The following is a 17,208-nucleotide window of genomic DNA, read 5'->3' as shown; positions in this document are numbered from 1 at the left end:
GAGAGAGAGAGAGAGAGAGAGAGAGAGAGAGAGAGAGAGGGAGAGAGGTGCAGTTGAGAGAGACAGCCTCTTAGAGCTGTGAGGCAGAAGTGATGGATTCAGCCCACAGAAAAGTGACAGTCTTCTCCTAACGGGCCACAGGCAGTACACATGCTGCCCTGGACTCGCACCATTTATCAGGAAACTATCTCCACCATCCAACTTAAGTTACCACTTGTCTTCTGAAAGTGCTCCAACTTTTTTTTCCAGTGGATCTTGAAACAATCTACTCAACGTTTGCTCAAGTCAAGCTGCTGTTGGGCTAATGACGGACTTTTAATAACAGGCTTTAAAACACCACCACCACCACCCCTCCACGGCTGGAATGGACAGAGGTGACACAGAGTAACTATACAGGCAAAGTGCAGAAGGGGGGAGAGGAGGACGCAGGGCTGCAGCTTTCTCACTTGGGATGACTTTCTACCGGGAGAAACTTCAATCAGCTCTGCCAGGAGGGCAAGGCATCTGAGGGAGCCTCATCAATACTCTACAGTTATCTATCTCGTAAGCATTGAGTAACCTTTCACTTATTTATACATTCATCTTATTTATTGATTTTTGATTTATTCAACAGGGACAACACACAGTTATATTACATTATATCAAGCATAACTAATTCATTGCATTGATAAATTGTCTGTAACACATAATCTCTCAGAGCAAATGATGACCTTTCTTGGCTCGACAGAAGTTGTCAGTGAGCTCAGAATCATTCAGCCCAGTGACATTTGTCACACAATGGTGAAGCAATTATTTTGTCCTGAAGTTAAATTGATTGAAGTCAGACTTTGACTCTCACACTGCTTTGCTTTACATAATGATTTTCTTTGATCTTGAATGGAGCAGTCTTCATGCAGCATCTGTTATCTGACTCACAGTTTGGTGCTAAAAGGTAATTGTACTTGCTGATGACTAACTGAACAGATGACTCTGATAGACTTGGTTGGGGAGGGTTAATTCAGCGCAGGGGGATGCTGGAGAGCGGGCTCTCTGGGCTAAGTGCTTCTTCACTACTGATAAAACACTCAGCTTGTCAAAACACTGGACCCTAAAGGGGTCAAATAAAGGCATGGGTATTGAAGAGGGTGTGTAGAAGATGATATACAGCAAGAGCCTTGTATGATACATGCTGACAGGTTTATTTTCTAATATCTAAATAGAACCATTCATTTCTAAAAGAGAAAGAAAAACAGACAACCTGACTACCGGTATGTCAAGCCGTCTGCAGCTTCAGGATGTCCCTCTGGGCTCAAGAGGACACAGAAGCAGGCGGTTGAATCCCGTCTTTGTTTCTGTTGCCAGAGTAGTGTTTGGATAAGGGGGCTTTGAGGTAGAATGCTGGAACTTATCGAAACAATTCCCGAGACCCCCTGTGCCTCCCCCGTCTGACTCAGATCACAAGTGAGGTATAGAAGAACTTACCAAGCAGCATGAGACCAGAACGAAACCTACATTTGAACAAAAACTCAAACCACTCCTGCTCCATGGAGAGTCAAAACAAATATTGTCCTATGCCATCAAACTGAGCAGGTAGTTGAGGTTCATCATGTTCAAAATGTCATGTTTCAGGCTAACAAGCATTACATGCTTGAGGAAAGAATGAGGTCACCCTCAAGGTAATGTAATAGTGCAGATTACCATGAGCAAATTGAATTTGACTCTGATCCAACACATATTGGGTGTCATGCAGGAGACTGCCAGTTCTCAGCGGAGTTGGTGCTAATTTGAACATGCAACACAAAGCCGCCCTCTCCAAAGTGTCCGCTCCTTTTCAGCTAATGACAAATTAGGTGCTGTGTAGTCGTGTTGTGATCCCCTGTTGTGGATGATGATGATGTGATTATGAGGCATTCACACAGAAAGCAGGACACTGGGAATGACTTGCGTCAGTAGATACAGTGCGTCTTGTAGCTACGGAGGCGATAAGGGGAGTAGTGGTCCTGCGTCGAGAGGGTCTAGCCGTCTGCCACCATGTGTGTATGGCAGCTCACTCTAATGAGGTGACAAAGAATGTGAGGAATGCCATGCTCACACTGAAATGAGAGGGGCTGGGGTGAGAGACATCAGCCAGTCTGAACGAGGCTGCCCACCTTCTAATTAATATGTGCTGAGCATGACCAAAAAGGCTGGCGCACAGCGCTGGTCAGAGACACATTGACCTACCCGCTGCACTCGCCTATCACACTTGATTTAACACCGAGTAAAATCCAGAAGGAGGAGTCGTGTAAACACAGACTTAACCACCTGAAGACAGTAAAACCAAAACATTTTGGTGTGAAGCAGACTTGAAGAAATCACCCAAGAGGAGCTGCCAATCAAATTACGATGATAGTTGTTATTCACTGCACACTCCACTCGTTCATCTTCAGGGCCTGGGCAGAGTAGACATATATGACACTGGTTAATCTTTGCAGCTATTTGCTGCTCAATAGCAGCCTGTAAAGTGAACTGATGTAAGGACAATATTGCGCCATGGGGGCTGTTAAAAGCGACGAAGGAAGAGGAGGCTTTCTGTTGTTCCCTCTGGCAGACTGGGGATGGGTTAATAACAGGCTGTCTCAGTCGCGGCAGATGGGACTCTCTCAGGTCCCTGGGATACTAAGCCCAGCAAGTGTTGTTATTTGAAAACACCATTTATCGGAAAAACCCTCGCCGACACGCACATACTGCATTCGCTCGCACACAAACACACATTTCATCACAAGCTGCAAACATTTTCCCCTCAGCTTTGAAGTGTAGTGAAGCCGAGAGCAGGAGATTCTGGGCTAACGACGTCCAACATGGGACTCCTCCGCAGCAGGGGCAAATCACTCTGCATTTCTCAGAGACAGAGCACATGGTCCAGGGGGAGAAACCACAGGAGCTGCTGGCCAAATACAGTCATCAGCACATTACAAGGCACCGACTCTGGGCTGCTCCTTTATCGTGGTATTGGCTTACTTGTAAGCTATTATTGGTGGTTTCTTTACGGCTTGAAGACACTAAGATCATTTCAATGATAAGTATCCTTTTGCATGGTGTGAAAAATATTTATGACACTGAATCAATCAGCATTTGCTGAGGTGACGTCATACAGCCAGGCTTTGTGTGCAGCATTAGTGCAACTAAAGACCTCCTACTGTGCTGACACAAAACTGTTTTAATCAAACAAAATGCCAAAGGAGAAGCAGACTGTACGTTCTTCCGCACTGACTGTGATCATATTTCTGGCCAGGTAAACCGTAACATCACAAAGACCGACCAGTTAAAGAAGCATACAGTGGGGTTTTTTTCCCGGGAAGGAAAAATGTTTTCACATTCTACTCTAGACAGATAAAACTGAAAGGGTCGAATGTGCCAAGGGTCATGTTCTTGGACAGCGCTGCATTTCTCTTCTCCATGTCTCCTACCTAATGTGCTGGCAGCATGCCCGGATTAACAAGACAAAAACATTTCTGCTCTCTTCCCAAGTTTGTGCTTACAATTAGATGGTAGATTATCTTTCACACCAAGATAGGCTATAACAAAATGTGCGAGGAGTTGTGAGCCCAGCAATTCTGAGACAGATCTTCAAAACCAAGCCAATACAGGCCTCTCGATAATGCTTTCTGATTAGACGGGCCCTTTCTGACTCTGGGGAGGTGTTACAGAGGACCCCTCTGTAATCCAATATGCAGCAGCTTTCAATTAAGGTGCCCCAGGAGTTCAAGGCCTTGTTATCCTTGCACAGGAGTTACATTCTCCTCAGCACTCAGTGGCATCCCCTAATAACACCACCATCATCTACAAAATATGCCTGCTCTTTTTTTTTCTCATTAAAATGTCTACACTTTGATTTATGCTGGTAACAGTTAAGTATCTCATTCTCATTAACTTTTGAGGAAATGTATGAGTTGTGCCACAAGGTTTAGTTATAGAGGACACGGAATTTAAGAGAGACTTTAATCTAGACAGGGTTATGTTGGTTCTCCATTTATCAGGAATAAATTCTGAGGCAGATAAGGATAATGTTATGTCATGCTACTTATGTATGCTAGATGGTTACAGTAAGCTTGTATTCTGTTAAAACAGAACAAATTGGCTTTCACTGTCTGAGCGTGACTTATTTCCCTCTTTTGGTAACGGCTTTGGACAGGACTGATGCAACACAATCGATATTTAAAACAGTTCCATGAATAGTATCATCTGGTGGTGTCTCATATTTTCCATAAGCAAAGATGTCCAGGCCTGCAGAGGGGAGCAGATAGGAGTGTTCTCGTGCGTGTCGAGGACAAGCAGTGGCACTCGCCCAAAGAAAACCTGAGCCAGCACAGCAGACTAAGCTAAACACACTCCGCTAACAGCAATGCGACTGACTGAAGAGATCAGCACATCATTACACAAAAGAAATATTTAACTTAGGGGCTGTGAAGTGATTAGTAACTTTCAAACATGCATGTATTGCATGCTTTTGAAAGCGGAGCGCTGATTTATACAAAGGATCAAGACCAGATGTATTCAATGAATAACACGTAAATACAGCAGTGTTTGCTCATCCCAGAAGTGATACTTGCAGTGTAGCAGCCATAGAATTCTTGATTTAAATATTACACGTGAATATATTTCGTTTCCTGTCATGGAAAGTCACAGCGGCCGCTGTGGCGCTCAGCGGGGCAAGTGAGCGATTTTCTTTCAGATCTTATCTTTTTCAGTAGCCCATATTTTTGAAAGCTGTAATGACCTCCAGCCCTGACTAGGTATAGATGTGTATGCACCGGGCTCCTAGGTAATGGAGGATAACACTAGTGTAACCTGATGGGCAGCCTCCTTCTGATCTCAGTCTGTCTAGGTGTGAAGGACTCCATTGATGGCCTGTCAAAATGAGCATGCAGCCCACTCCTGAGGGCTGTTGATTCTGATAGTAAGGAAAATGTTTCAGAATAGGTGTGCTCATACAGTCTTCTGCTTACTAACTAGAAAAGTGAATCATTTAGGACATTTTTTTTCACAACAATGCAATTAATGTTCTCTATTTTCTTTCCCATTTTCCTCAGGCGTTGGTGAGTTGGGACACATGGAGCCCCCTTCAACGGTCCTGCTGCGGCTCCTTCTTGTTTATGGACTAGCCTGTGCTGCCCAGCAGACTCATGGGAGTCCGTCAGACAGCAGCCATGGCAGGGACAAGACCCAAGAATTTGAGAGTAGTGAGGATGATTTGGAGAGAGACTTTTTCTATGCTGGAAGGACCAAGCGTGCTCCAGCTGAGCCGCCGCAGGACAAGTGCTCCTACACTTTCATTGTGCCTCAGCAAAAAGTGACCGGAGCCATCTGTGTCAACTCCAAGGAGCCGGAGGCCATGCTGGAGAATCGGGTCAACAAACAGGAGTTAGAGCTGCTAAATGTGGAGCTACAGAAACAGAAGAGGCAGATCGAGACCCTGCAGCAGTTGGTAGAGGTGGACGGAGGTATTGTCAATGAGGTCAAGCTTCTGAGGAAGGAGAGCCGAAACATGAACTCCAGAGTCACACAGCTGTACATGCAGCTGCTCCACGAGATCATCAGGAAGAGAGACAATGCCCTCGAATTGGCTCAGATGGAGAACAAGATCCTGAACCAAACCTCTGAGATGCAACAGCTCACCAGTCGATACAAGGATCTCGAGCACAAGTACCAGCACTTGGCTTCTTTGGCCACTAACCAATCAACTCTTATTGTTCTGTTGGAGCAGCAGTGCCAGAGTCGCCCTCCCCCTCGTCCCGTGCCGGTCCCCCAGCCACGGTCTCAACCACCTCCACCATCACCACCTCTCAACAAGCCTTACCAACCACCTGTCCCTCCACGAGTTGTCAACCCAATCAGCAACGAGATCCAGAGTGACCAAAAATCTCAACTGCCTCTTCCAACGATGCCCACTGGCACACACAGCCCCTCCACCACTGACAAGCCCTCTGGTAAGTCTAACAAAGTCCAATATGAACTTTTAGATAATGGAGATTCATTTCAAAGTTCTATTTTTGATGCATTCTTACCAAAACAGTTGCCATCACAAACAACGGATTGTGCGTCTGAATTAACTATGTTGTGAACCTCTTAATCATTGATGTCAAGCCACCACCAAGTACCCATTCTTCCATTCAATGCCAATTGAAATACGTCCCACGCATTCCCAGGGCAAAGGGCTCTCAGTGAGAACAGAAATGCTGTTGTCTACAGCCTTTTGAGATGCATATCAAGTAATTGCCACGATTCAACCCACACAAAAACACAAAGCATATTAGCAGAGTAAATACATGTGACTAAATGGATTGCTGGATCCAAGCCCATGGGACTCTTGAACACATGTTAGTGAATGATAAAGCTTTAAAATTGATGTGAAGGGTGTTTTGTCCTATCAGTTGCAGTGAGTGGTCTGTTGTCGTTCCCTTTCCCCATTTGAATTTAATTAGTAAACTTCAGTTTTAAAATGGTGGAAAAAAGGAACAAACCATTCCCAACATGAGTAGTGGGAGCGTTTTCCATTGACTTTTTGTGCTACTGCTTGCCATTTTCACTCGGCTGCATGTGAACGGCAGCCTTTGTACAGAATGTTTGAAAGGCGGCACGTAATTTCCTGCCCATAGCCATGCAACAAAAAGTTACATAAACCCATAACACGAACAGAGCTGCACACAATGCAAGAATAGAGAGGAAGGAAGGGAGAGAACTGAAAGAGCAACAGAGAGAAATGGAGGGATGGAGTCTAAGTTAAAAAATAAAAGGGGGAGGGGGGGTAAAGTACGTACAGAAAGAGATACCGAGAGTCAGTGATGTCATTTGTTCCAGTTGCACCAGGCAAGAATCAGTCATATGTTCCACCAGAGCAGCAGACTTTATCAGTCAGAACAAAGAAGGGCAGGGCAGGGCAGGTCTCTGGCTTGTATCTGCTCAACAGACATTCCTGAGAGTAAATGGATGGCAGAGAGTGAGCCGACAGACAGATATCATCCACAGCGATTAAAAATAACTGAGAGTTACTGAGAGGCAAACTTCTGGCTATTCACATTATGTGAACACTTTTACCGTTCCTATGTTTGGCTTCTCAACTGAGTGGGACCTCATGACATATTGTAAATGAGGTGCTTTGTTTCTTATTTTGTATACCTCCTCTTTTTCTATCTTTTGCAAACTGAACCCCTCCCTCACTTCTACCCCTTTGCGTGACCCCTTATTCTCTTTTCATTGCTTTCCATTCTATCTGAACACTTTGTAATCCGGGCCAGTTGGCAAACCACACAAGTGTGAAATCTTGGGACCTTAAACGCTTTCACAGTCAATTGAAGCCGGGGAGCCAGTGGGCCCATTAGTTTTTTTCCATATCTACTAGGTTTGAAATTTGGGGTAAAATCATAATGGCACACAGGCAAACCCGGTTTTACTGATTTGCACCATAAAATCCAATAAAACAATGTTAACCTTGCACAAAATCTCCGAAACATTTGCAGAATGAATTATCTTTCTGCAGAAGATAGCATGTCTGATGCTGCTTAATTATTGTCAACTTTAGTCTTCTTTGATTCACAGTTTTTTTTTCCAGCTGTAGATAAGAAATGCATCTTCATAATACGTTTTAGATGCTTCACTGTTACGTCACACAACTTTTGTCATATTAGAAAAAACTTCCGCACACTTACTGAGTGGCTGACAAAGGTTTACAAGCTGTCCATAATTTAATTTAGTCCCAGAAGTCCTTTCTTCTAAACATGATGTGAGTCCCTTAATATGCACGCCTCCAACTAAAATGATGTGTGTGTACATATATCATAAAGTACAAAAACCTAAGTGAAAGAAACTAGAATAATACTAATCCTGCAGTGTAAAGCACCCCAGATGATCGAAAGTTTTGCCTGTGTTTCATCATTCAGTAGTCAGGAATCCTTCTGCCCTCATGCCAGTGTTTCTTTTGGCTGCACAGCCGGCAGCCATTTCCCTTGTGAGAGGAACAGCCAAAGTCAATTCCTCTGTTAAAGTGAGAGCCTCTGCTGAAAAAATGGGATTCCCTGTGACAGAGTATAACAACTCTTCGTTTCCCTTTCTCACCTTTTGAGATATTGTTTTAACTGACTGGATTTTACATGCTGTAAATGTATTGTTGTCATCTTTCTTTTTTAGGACCATTTAAGGATTGTCTGCAGGCTCTGGAAGATGGCCACACTTCCAGCAGCATGTACCTGGTGAAGCCAGATAATGCCAACCGCCTTATGCAGGTGTGGTGTGACCAGAGACACGACCCAGGTGGCTGGACCGTGATACAGAGGAGGATGGACGGCTCTGTCAACTTTTTCAGGAACTGGGAGACATACAAGGTGTGACAACTTCACACTAAATCAAGGACCTCATAGTTTGAGGGAAAGCAGGTGGCTTAGGTTAGGTGTTTTGCCGCTAACCAGATGTGAACCAGTAATGAATGGGTAATTGTTAAGCTCTCAAAGTGTCTGATGTAGTAACAGCCTCGGTTACTGCCAAAGCCGTGAGTCATTATCTCCTGCAACATCAGTTGGTCTTCATGAATGTGTTCACAGTCAAATAGAAATGTGGGAATATTGGACTTGACTGCACATTAATTGTGTCAGCATTACTGATGTTCTGGAAAATGAACCCTTATTTTCTGAATATTGCATCACAGGGTACGTGATAATCAGGTCCGTGGAGTAGTTACATTTTTATTCAGGGGAACTTCTTTAACTTTTGAAAGGGAAACCCCTCACACAGGGAGAAGCAGTTCACTGTTTGCGGGCCAATCATCCACATGGGTCCCGGTTGAATCTCAGCTAAAGGCAACAATTGTGATCTATCCAAGACTTTCACAAAAACCCTTTAAACCACAGGAGATCTGAAATTGCATTTGTGCACTCATCTGAAGGGGTGATTCCTTGATTCAAAGCATGTGCAGGGTAGGGGATACCACAAACCAACTTACAGTATGATCGGAGCCAAAACAAAGCAGTAAGACAGCATCCAGTATGTTGGTTTCCTAACTGTATACACTTGTCCTGCTGGGATTTCAATAACAAAATAATAGTGGAGAACTGGACGCCCCATGCTAGCTTTAAACTTGACTCAGAGGGTCCAATTATAATATTGCTCCTTGACGATAAATAACTTTATTTGAGAGATGTCAGTGTAGAAATGGGGGAAAGAGAGAGAGGGCTATGACATGCAACACACACACACACACACACACACCCCACCATGGCTCCTGTTCATAGCTTTTCTAAGAGTGCGTAGAAATGATTTCCTAATCTGATTTTCTTATCACTGACCTTCACAGCAAGGTTTTGGCAATATTGATGGTGAGTACTGGCTGGGTCTGGAGAACATCTACTGGCTGACTAACCAGGCAAACTACAAATTACTGGTCACGCTGGAGGACTGGTCTGGCAGGAAGGTGTTTGCAGAGTACGCCAGCTTCAGAGTGGAGCCCGAGGCCGACTTCTACAAGCTAAGGGTGGGCCGTTATCATGGCAATGCTGGAGACTCCCTCACCTGGCACAATGGGAAACAGTTCACAACACTGGACAGAGACCATGATGCATATACAGGTAAAAGAAAAAAAGCATAATGCTAGAAAGTATTAAACTAGACAAACTGGCAGCTTAAAACCAATAATATGTTTATGCATGTAGCCTGACAGATTTGCTTATTTTTTTCAATGTTTCTAGGCAATTGTGCCCACTACCAGAAGGGAGGCTGGTGGTACAACTCTTGTGCCCACTCAAATTTGAATGGAGTTTGGTACAGAGGAGGACACTACCGCAGCCGCTACCAAGATGGAGTCTACTGGGCTGAGTTCAGAGGAGGAGCCTATTCGCTTAAGAAAGTGGTCATGATGATCCGTCCAAACCCAAACACCTTCCACTAAGCATCCAAGGAACACATGCTGTAACTCTAACTAAACACAAACCTTGACCTTGTCCTAAAACTCATGCAATCTGTAGTCTTTTTCTTCTTCTTTAAGTGGCACCACACCAAGCCAGATGACAGAGAGACAGAGGATGTTAAAAGTGCAATATCAAAACGAGCTGATATACCGGTAACTCCTGCACTTTGCGCACCGTTATACAGCTGTCTGTACCTTTTTCCCTTTTACATTATGATTCAGTGAAGACATGTTCTGATTGCTCAGGAGTTCTTTTAAATACACTGTCTTTGATCAAACAAATACCTGTTTAGTTGACAGTGCTCTCATTTGACCTGAGTGAGAACCTAATTTGACATTAGAGAATAAAGCCTACAATATATATTTAGTACGTATGTAAAGTTGTTTTTGCAATAACAAGCAAATGAGGTTGACACAGGAAACGTATCCGGTGACTTTTAGTTTCATTCTAAGTACATTTTCCAAATGTGTAATTTAACAGTAACATTTATTGACTTGTATTACAGGGTTGATATTCTGGCCAGTTTTATTAATTACAACAAAATATACTATTGAAAAACAGTGGCATGTTCTTTTCTAACAGAAAAACACAACTGATAGCAATACCTGAAGTTATAAATAGTCTGCTTATTCAACATATAATAGATCTAAGACCAAAATCAACTTACCACCAACATTTGAGGAGCTACACTCTACTCAAAGTCCTGCTTTTTTTTTCTCAACAAAACTTGTTTTGAAATCTTGAATTGCTTGAACAGGAATCCACGAATTTGCTTGTATGAATCAAGCACTGTATTTACTGTATAAATTGAGTGGTTTGTTGATGTCAATAGATCCAACACATTGCGTTTGTACATAAAAGATATTTGTAATATAATGTATTAAAACCTTATTACATTGCAATAAAATATGTACAGCTTGTGTTTTTCTCTTTTTTGGCATCTATTGGTATAAAGAAAAATACTTAGTATAGTTAGGCAGTACTTTAATAACGATAGTCATACACATTCATAAAATTGTATTCATGTTCATATTCATTTTCATGACTTAAGACTTAAGACTTTCCATTTTCTATAAAGGTTTAGCACCCTGTGGTGACAGACTATGAGCCACTACTATTGTGATCCGTGCACTTAATTGTCACTGTGGGGAAACTGCTTTATTAGCTGTTAATATTAGCACTTAGCATGCAGAGCCACTTGCTTTTCTATGAAGTATTCGACATGCACAGTCAAATGCAGGAAGGTAATCTCCTCATTGCATCATTTTAATGCTCATCTTGTTTTGGTTAATCCCCCTAAAGCCTACATGTCCTTCAATATATCGAAGCATGCCAGAGGAAAGCTTATAGAATATAAACCCATAATAAGCTATATTGTATATTATTCTTTGGTTGATTAAAAGAAGGATATACTTTCAACTTTGACAGGCAAACTGGAAAGTGTTGTAATGTAAAATATAAAAAAATAATTGTATATAAATTATCTGTATGAATTTTAATTGGAGTACTTCAATTTTTAAGACATTAAAAAAAATGTCAGGGCAAAAGGTTTAGAGTAATGTGAATATTATGGAAAGCATAGAGCTTACAGTGCATGCCTCCACCATGCGGTAACCACAGCTTTTAGCAAATGTGGTTTTAAGTTCTATTGAGCAACACCTTCATTTGTTCTTTTAATTCGCAATGAAACAAAAAAGAAACAGAACTAAATTATTTTTGTACAGTAGAGTAACAATTAACATGCCATTGTGAAAAACTACATTAAGTGTGTCTCCTGTCACAAACACCATGTTGACAGAACTGGTCGCATAAAAGCATGTTGTCTTAAGCACCATCAGGCCTGGTGTTGGCGCATAGAGTCAGAACACCAGGGAATGACAAATGAAATGTGACAGGCTTGTAAAACTAATGCATCCAGCAGTCCCCTCCACTGACAGCAGAAACCACCTTTTATTTTACTGTGTGTCAATGGGATTTCCACAGACAGCTGGAAAATTAAGCAAATGTGACTTTACACTGCAATGAACCAAGCTCCATTAATGTCATATTTTGTGACCAGGCTTGAACAGAGCAGGTTTTAGAAAGTTTAGAAAGCATTTGAAATCAATTTCGTATAAATTCCTGTGACTGACAACTTCAGAGACAATCTGAGATTGTCTGAAGAGACCATTTATAAACAGAGCAAACCATGCGTATGTGTATTTAAACGCCCTCGCTCCGCATAAAAACTAACTCACCATGTTAACATTATGTGCTGCCAAAGTAAAGATGGATGCTTATGTGATGGTAGCTAAAACACTTGTCCTACATTAAATCTACAAACACTGCTACACATGAGTCAAAAGGTAAAACGCTTTCTTCCCCATAACAAAGAGGCTTTGGATGGGACAAAGGAAGACATTCATCATTGCGACTGTCACTCTTGTCAGCTGTGTTTTTACTAAAGATGGATGGGACAGTAAATGCACATTATATTGATCTTCTGTCTTCCCAGATATTGGTCAACACTTATTTTATAGCAATTACATCTTAAAACCGGCTCAAGCCTGCTTTCTCAATTAACCTTCTTGTGGTAAAACAGAGGACTGTGTCTCATCGTCTCCATAAACAGAGACGACAGACTCCTTGGATGCCGTGTACGTCTGAGGACTCACCACGATGGAAAACCTACAGTAAGGGTGGCCTGTGCAGCCCCCACTCCTCAACCAACATGGAAAACCATGAGCTGACACATCGCTCACTCAGCACAAAAACAACCGCATTTCCTGGGCCTTCAAACCAGAACCTTCAAACTGGCCTGTATTGTTGATTCACATCTGTAAAAGTCCATGTCCTTGTACTTTTAATGGAACCATTTTTATTTTCCTGTGATCCCACGAATCGTTTTCACTCCACCTTTTGAGTAAATAGTCACACAGGAGAAACCGCCGCACCAATGATTCAATGGGGACTTTAACCGTGCACATTTCATGCTTTAACTAGAACCTAATGCAGTCATCCCTAAAGAGACTACACATGCCACATAGCTTATATGTATTGTTAATTATTTTAAAACCAAATATGATAAATTAATTGGTGTAATCTACCCCAATCAAGGTCAGCGCTTGTGTTCAGGATCTGTTACATATCTAGTACTATGAAAGGGCTGTGTGGGGGAGGTGGCTTTTCCACTGTATTCTTTTCCAATTTTCCAGTGGTTATGAACCACGGTCATGCTGCAAAGTTTTCATGCATGTTGCCAATACATCTTTGAAATCAAATTAAATGATAATACTAACACTCATTTTTAAACAGAATCCCTTCTCTTGTAAGGAAACACGTGTCACTCTGACAGTAACCATGACCTGTCTGCAAAGAGAACAGACATCGATCTTTGTCATCTCCTTTTCCTCTCTCCATTCCCTTCTCCAATGGGATCACGTGCATCGTTATGTCATAACTAACCGCAAACTGAAGACATACTGATGTACCACTGCAATCATTTCAGTGTCTGGATCCCTTCTCTGTCTCTTGTCACAGCTTGACATTCCACTGAGGTGACAACCTATCATTGTCACACTCACACTGCAAGTCAGCAAAAACACAACTCTAAACACTGTGGAATACTAAATGGTGAGATTCAACTAAATGTTGCACAATAAACGGTCACCAACATCTTTTCCCAAGTGATTTATTCCAATGACTCCCCATTATTGCTGTGAAGTTATTGTGATGCATGTGGGAGTTATTAAGAGATGCTTAAAAATAGAAACACATCATAATGTGGTGAGGCTTCTCTTTGGGAGAATAGTCACTTCATTGTTTATTACTTACATAGTCGAACTATTATCCGTTTTCCAAAAGCTCAGCACTTGAACAGATTTCAAACTGTGGAGACGTGCAGATTTATTTGTAACTTTACGGCCACATGCCATGACCATTGTTTCATGTTCTTCCAAACCGTCTGTGAGTACTCTGCAGGGAACTTGCAGGAAATCTCTAAAGGATGGAGGAGGGGAATTTTTCCTCAGTACAACGGAAATTTTTATTTTGTAAAGTATTACTGTGGCTCTTCCAGTATTCCACTTCGTCCACAAAACTTTGTTAGCGAGGTATCCCTACTCTTAGACAAAAATCTTAGCCTGTGACCTTCAAGAACTCTCTGCATTTCCATCCCTCAGCTCTCTGTATCAACACAGGCACGAAGGCTCACATACAAACTTCATCGTCAGCATAAGAAACAAGCTGTGGTAGAACAGCTCGACAAGAGCCTCTAAATCATCGGGCTACTCGCCTGGGAGTCAGAATTACTCATGAGGCATTGATCAACTCCAGTACACAAGACTGACTCAGCTTTAATAAAGGAAGATATGAACAACATGAAAAGGCTTATATTAAGAAAAGAATCTGACAGATGTTCCTCTTCTTCTTGGTTGTGGTTGGTAAAATGCCAACTCAGCAAGGCACACTACCCTCACTCAACAAAGTGTTTTCCTCATCCAGGTGAATGCATGTCATTTTAAATGTTGAAGGTAATTCACTTAGGAAAATACAGATTTAATTTGTCACCATACTCTATGCTAAGAATTGCTAAGAATTTGCTCAAATACCAGCATCTAACACTAACTATCAAGAGATGATTCTCTGTCTCACTGTCTGTCTGTCTGTCTGTGGGGACGTCTTTTGGATATGACAAGAATGTCGACTTTGGTGCCATTTGGACATGTGCACGTGACACTTTCAATATTAGTGAATATTGAATTATATAAACAAGTGAACAAGTATGGTGGCCCTGAGAGTCAAAATACAATGACATTTTACAACAAAAAACAACATTTCACAAAGCACAGGTTCTGTGAAATGTCATTGTGTTTTCTAAAATTGTTTAGTTTTGACCCTCAGGGCATTCTAGCAGGGCATGCTCTTCCGCGGGGCTTACACCCGATCGTGCCACAGTCTGTGGTAGTCTACTGCGGGCAGACCTGCTGGACGCTAGATCACGTTACAACCAAACTTTTGGAGTCAACAGCACGATTGCATCGCCTAGTATGTTGAAATTGTCACCAAAAAAGTCATAGAATCATGTTAAAAATATCATAAAAAACTCTTAATATAGTATGTTAAATATAGTCATGAAAGAGTCATAGTATAGTATGCCAAAAAAAAGTCATAAAAAAATCATGGTAAAAAAGTAACAAAGTATGTGGAAAAAAAGTCATACTTGCGTGTGCCATGAAAAAGTCATTGTATAATATGTCGACAAAAATCATATAAGTCACAGTGTAGTTTGGCAAAAAAAGTCATATTATAGTATCTTGAAACTCTTCCCAAGAAGTCACAGTAGTATGTCATAAAAAGTCTCAAAAAAGTCAAAGAAAGTTGAAGAATGTCGAAGTCAATACTATAGTATGTCATGAAAAAGTCAAATACGTCACCAAAAAGTCATAGTATAGTATGTCGAAAAAAGTCCTAAAAAGTTATAGCATATTATGTAGTATCGCGAAAAAAAGTCATAGTGTAGCATGTTTTAATAAGAGTCATAGTGTAGGATGTTGACAAATGTTATTAAAAGTCAAAGTATAGAATGTCGAAACAAAGTTTTTAAAAAAGTCAGCGTAGTATGCCAAAAAAAGGCATGAAAAAGTCATAGGATAGAATGTCGAAAATTAATGAATGAAGTCATAGTAAAGTATGTCCAAAAATAAGGTGAAAGTCATAGGATATGTCGAAAAAAATCATTAAAATGGTCATAGTATTGTATATTATGTCATAAAAAGTTAGTATGACCAAAAAAAGTGAAATAAAGGCCACAGCAGTAGTAGACTGCGTAGTATATACAGTATATGCCAGAACATCCTTGTGTCCTGAATAATATGCTGGATCTCAATACTTTGTGAACCCATGTTGTTTTAACTGTTGTAGTCGTAGGCTCACATGAATGTGATGCAAATTCTTATTTTGTCCTTTTCTTCACTAACCAGATAAGAGCTTCGATCCGGACTAAAATGGACGATGGAGTTTCTTCACTTCAAGTACTGAAAATGTTCCAAAAGTCATTCATTTGATGTTAAAGTCTATGAACATATTTCTAATTGAAATGGTTGTCTTTGCATTGGTTCCTTTCATTTCATGGTGTAACACTACAGTGTTGATTTTATAAAGTTAGAAACATTAATTGGATGTCTGTATTTTTGTTGGATTTTGTACGAATTAGTTGTTTGGAGAGAGGACAACTAATTATCTTTAAAAACTATATACTCAAATGTCTTCTTACTCTAGAGTTTTGAGGATGTAAATTTGTTCAATACATTATCATATACATATAATTATTGAAAACCCTGAGGTGAAAGGACCATAACCCAGCTCTGTTTAGCGAAAAACCAGCGGGCTTCTCCAGAAGGATTTTTATATCTGCAATGTGCAGACGAATCTGTCACGCTGAAAGGTTGTGGCAAATTAATAGTTTTTCCAGTGCTGAGTGATTGAGAGTTGGGTGGGAGTGATCCAACACGCAAAATACATGAAGAGAATAGTTCTATGGGTTGCGGCATTGTTGGTTAGAGCTCGGTTTGAAAGGAACCAGGGCTGGGTTCAAATCCTCCCTGTTGTGAGAACACCAGTGTCCAGAGCACCACAACGGGAGTATGAGTCTGCATCTCCTGGAGGGACAGACGGGCAGCGTGGTTATGGAACACAAAACCACAAACTCGGACATCCTCAGGTTTGGTACGGAAACTCTGCATTCATCTGGGGGAAAAAGAAGAGGAGGACGTCATAAGACTTAAATACATACATGCATACGACTACTACTGTAATAATTACAACAACAAGCATACTATACTATAGTATTTTCATTACATTGTTTTATGACAATGACAAAGGGTGGCCGGGCTCAGCCTTAGAGATAGGGTAAGGAGCTCGGTCATCAGGAGGGAGCTTGGAGTCGAGCCGCTACTCCTTTGCGTCGAAAGGAGTCAGCTGAGGTGGTTCGGGCATCTAATTAGGATGCCTCCTGGACGCCTCCCACTGGAGGTTTTCCAGGCACGTCCAACTGGGAAGAGACCCCGGGGAAGACCCAGAACACGCTGGAGGGATTACATCTCCCAACTGGCCTGGGAACGCCTCGGGATCCCCCAGAATGAGCTGGAACATGTTGCCGGTGAGAGGGAGGTCTGGGTCAGCCTGCTTGGCCTGTTGCCACCGCGACCCGACCCCGGATAAGCGGAGGAAAATGGATGGATGGATGGATGTTTTATGACATACTATACTATGACATTTTGATTACATATTGTACTGTTACATTTTTATGGCAAAC

General features: G+C 41.7%; 1 protein-coding gene across 1 annotated transcript; it reads left to right on the top strand.

Moving 5' to 3' along the window:
- The first annotated feature begins 53 nt into the window (after nt 1-53).
- Nucleotides 54-10,834, top strand: angptl2b (angiopoietin-like 2b). Its single transcript, XM_031849707.1, has 5 exons — nt 54-543; nt 5,052-5,948; nt 8,146-8,339; nt 9,305-9,575; nt 9,696-10,834. The coding sequence occupies exons 2-5, from the start codon at nt 5,072-5,074 to the stop codon at nt 9,893-9,895; spliced, it is 1,542 nt and encodes a 513-aa protein (XP_031705567.1). The 5' UTR covers nt 54-543; nt 5,052-5,071; the 3' UTR covers nt 9,896-10,834.
- Nucleotides 10,835-17,208: the final 6,374 nt, after the last annotated feature.

The sequence above is a fragment of the Anarrhichthys ocellatus genome, unplaced genomic scaffold, assembly GCF_004355925.1.
Source record: "Anarrhichthys ocellatus isolate YVR2014 unplaced genomic scaffold, GSC_Weel_1.0 scaffold9, whole genome shotgun sequence".
Lineage (NCBI taxonomy): Eukaryota > Metazoa > Chordata > Actinopteri > Perciformes > Anarhichadidae > Anarrhichthys > Anarrhichthys ocellatus.
This window is presented reverse-complemented; position numbering and strand designations above follow the sequence as displayed.

What these genes read in the sequence shown, in the direction of transcription:
- angptl2b (XM_031849707.1), top strand. Translation starts at nt 5,072, where the DNA reads ATGGAGCCCCCTTCAACGGTCCTGCTGCGGCTCCTTCTTGTTTATGGA. An exon ending in CACCACTGACAAGCCCTCTG is followed by an intron (nt 5,949 to 8,145) that starts GTAAGTCTAACA and finishes TTTCTTTTTTAG; the next exon opens with GACCATTTAAGGATTGTCTG. An exon ending in GGAACTGGGAGACATACAAG is followed by an intron (nt 8,340 to 9,304) that starts GTGTGACAACTT and finishes TGACCTTCACAG; the next exon opens with CAAGGTTTTGGCAATATTGA.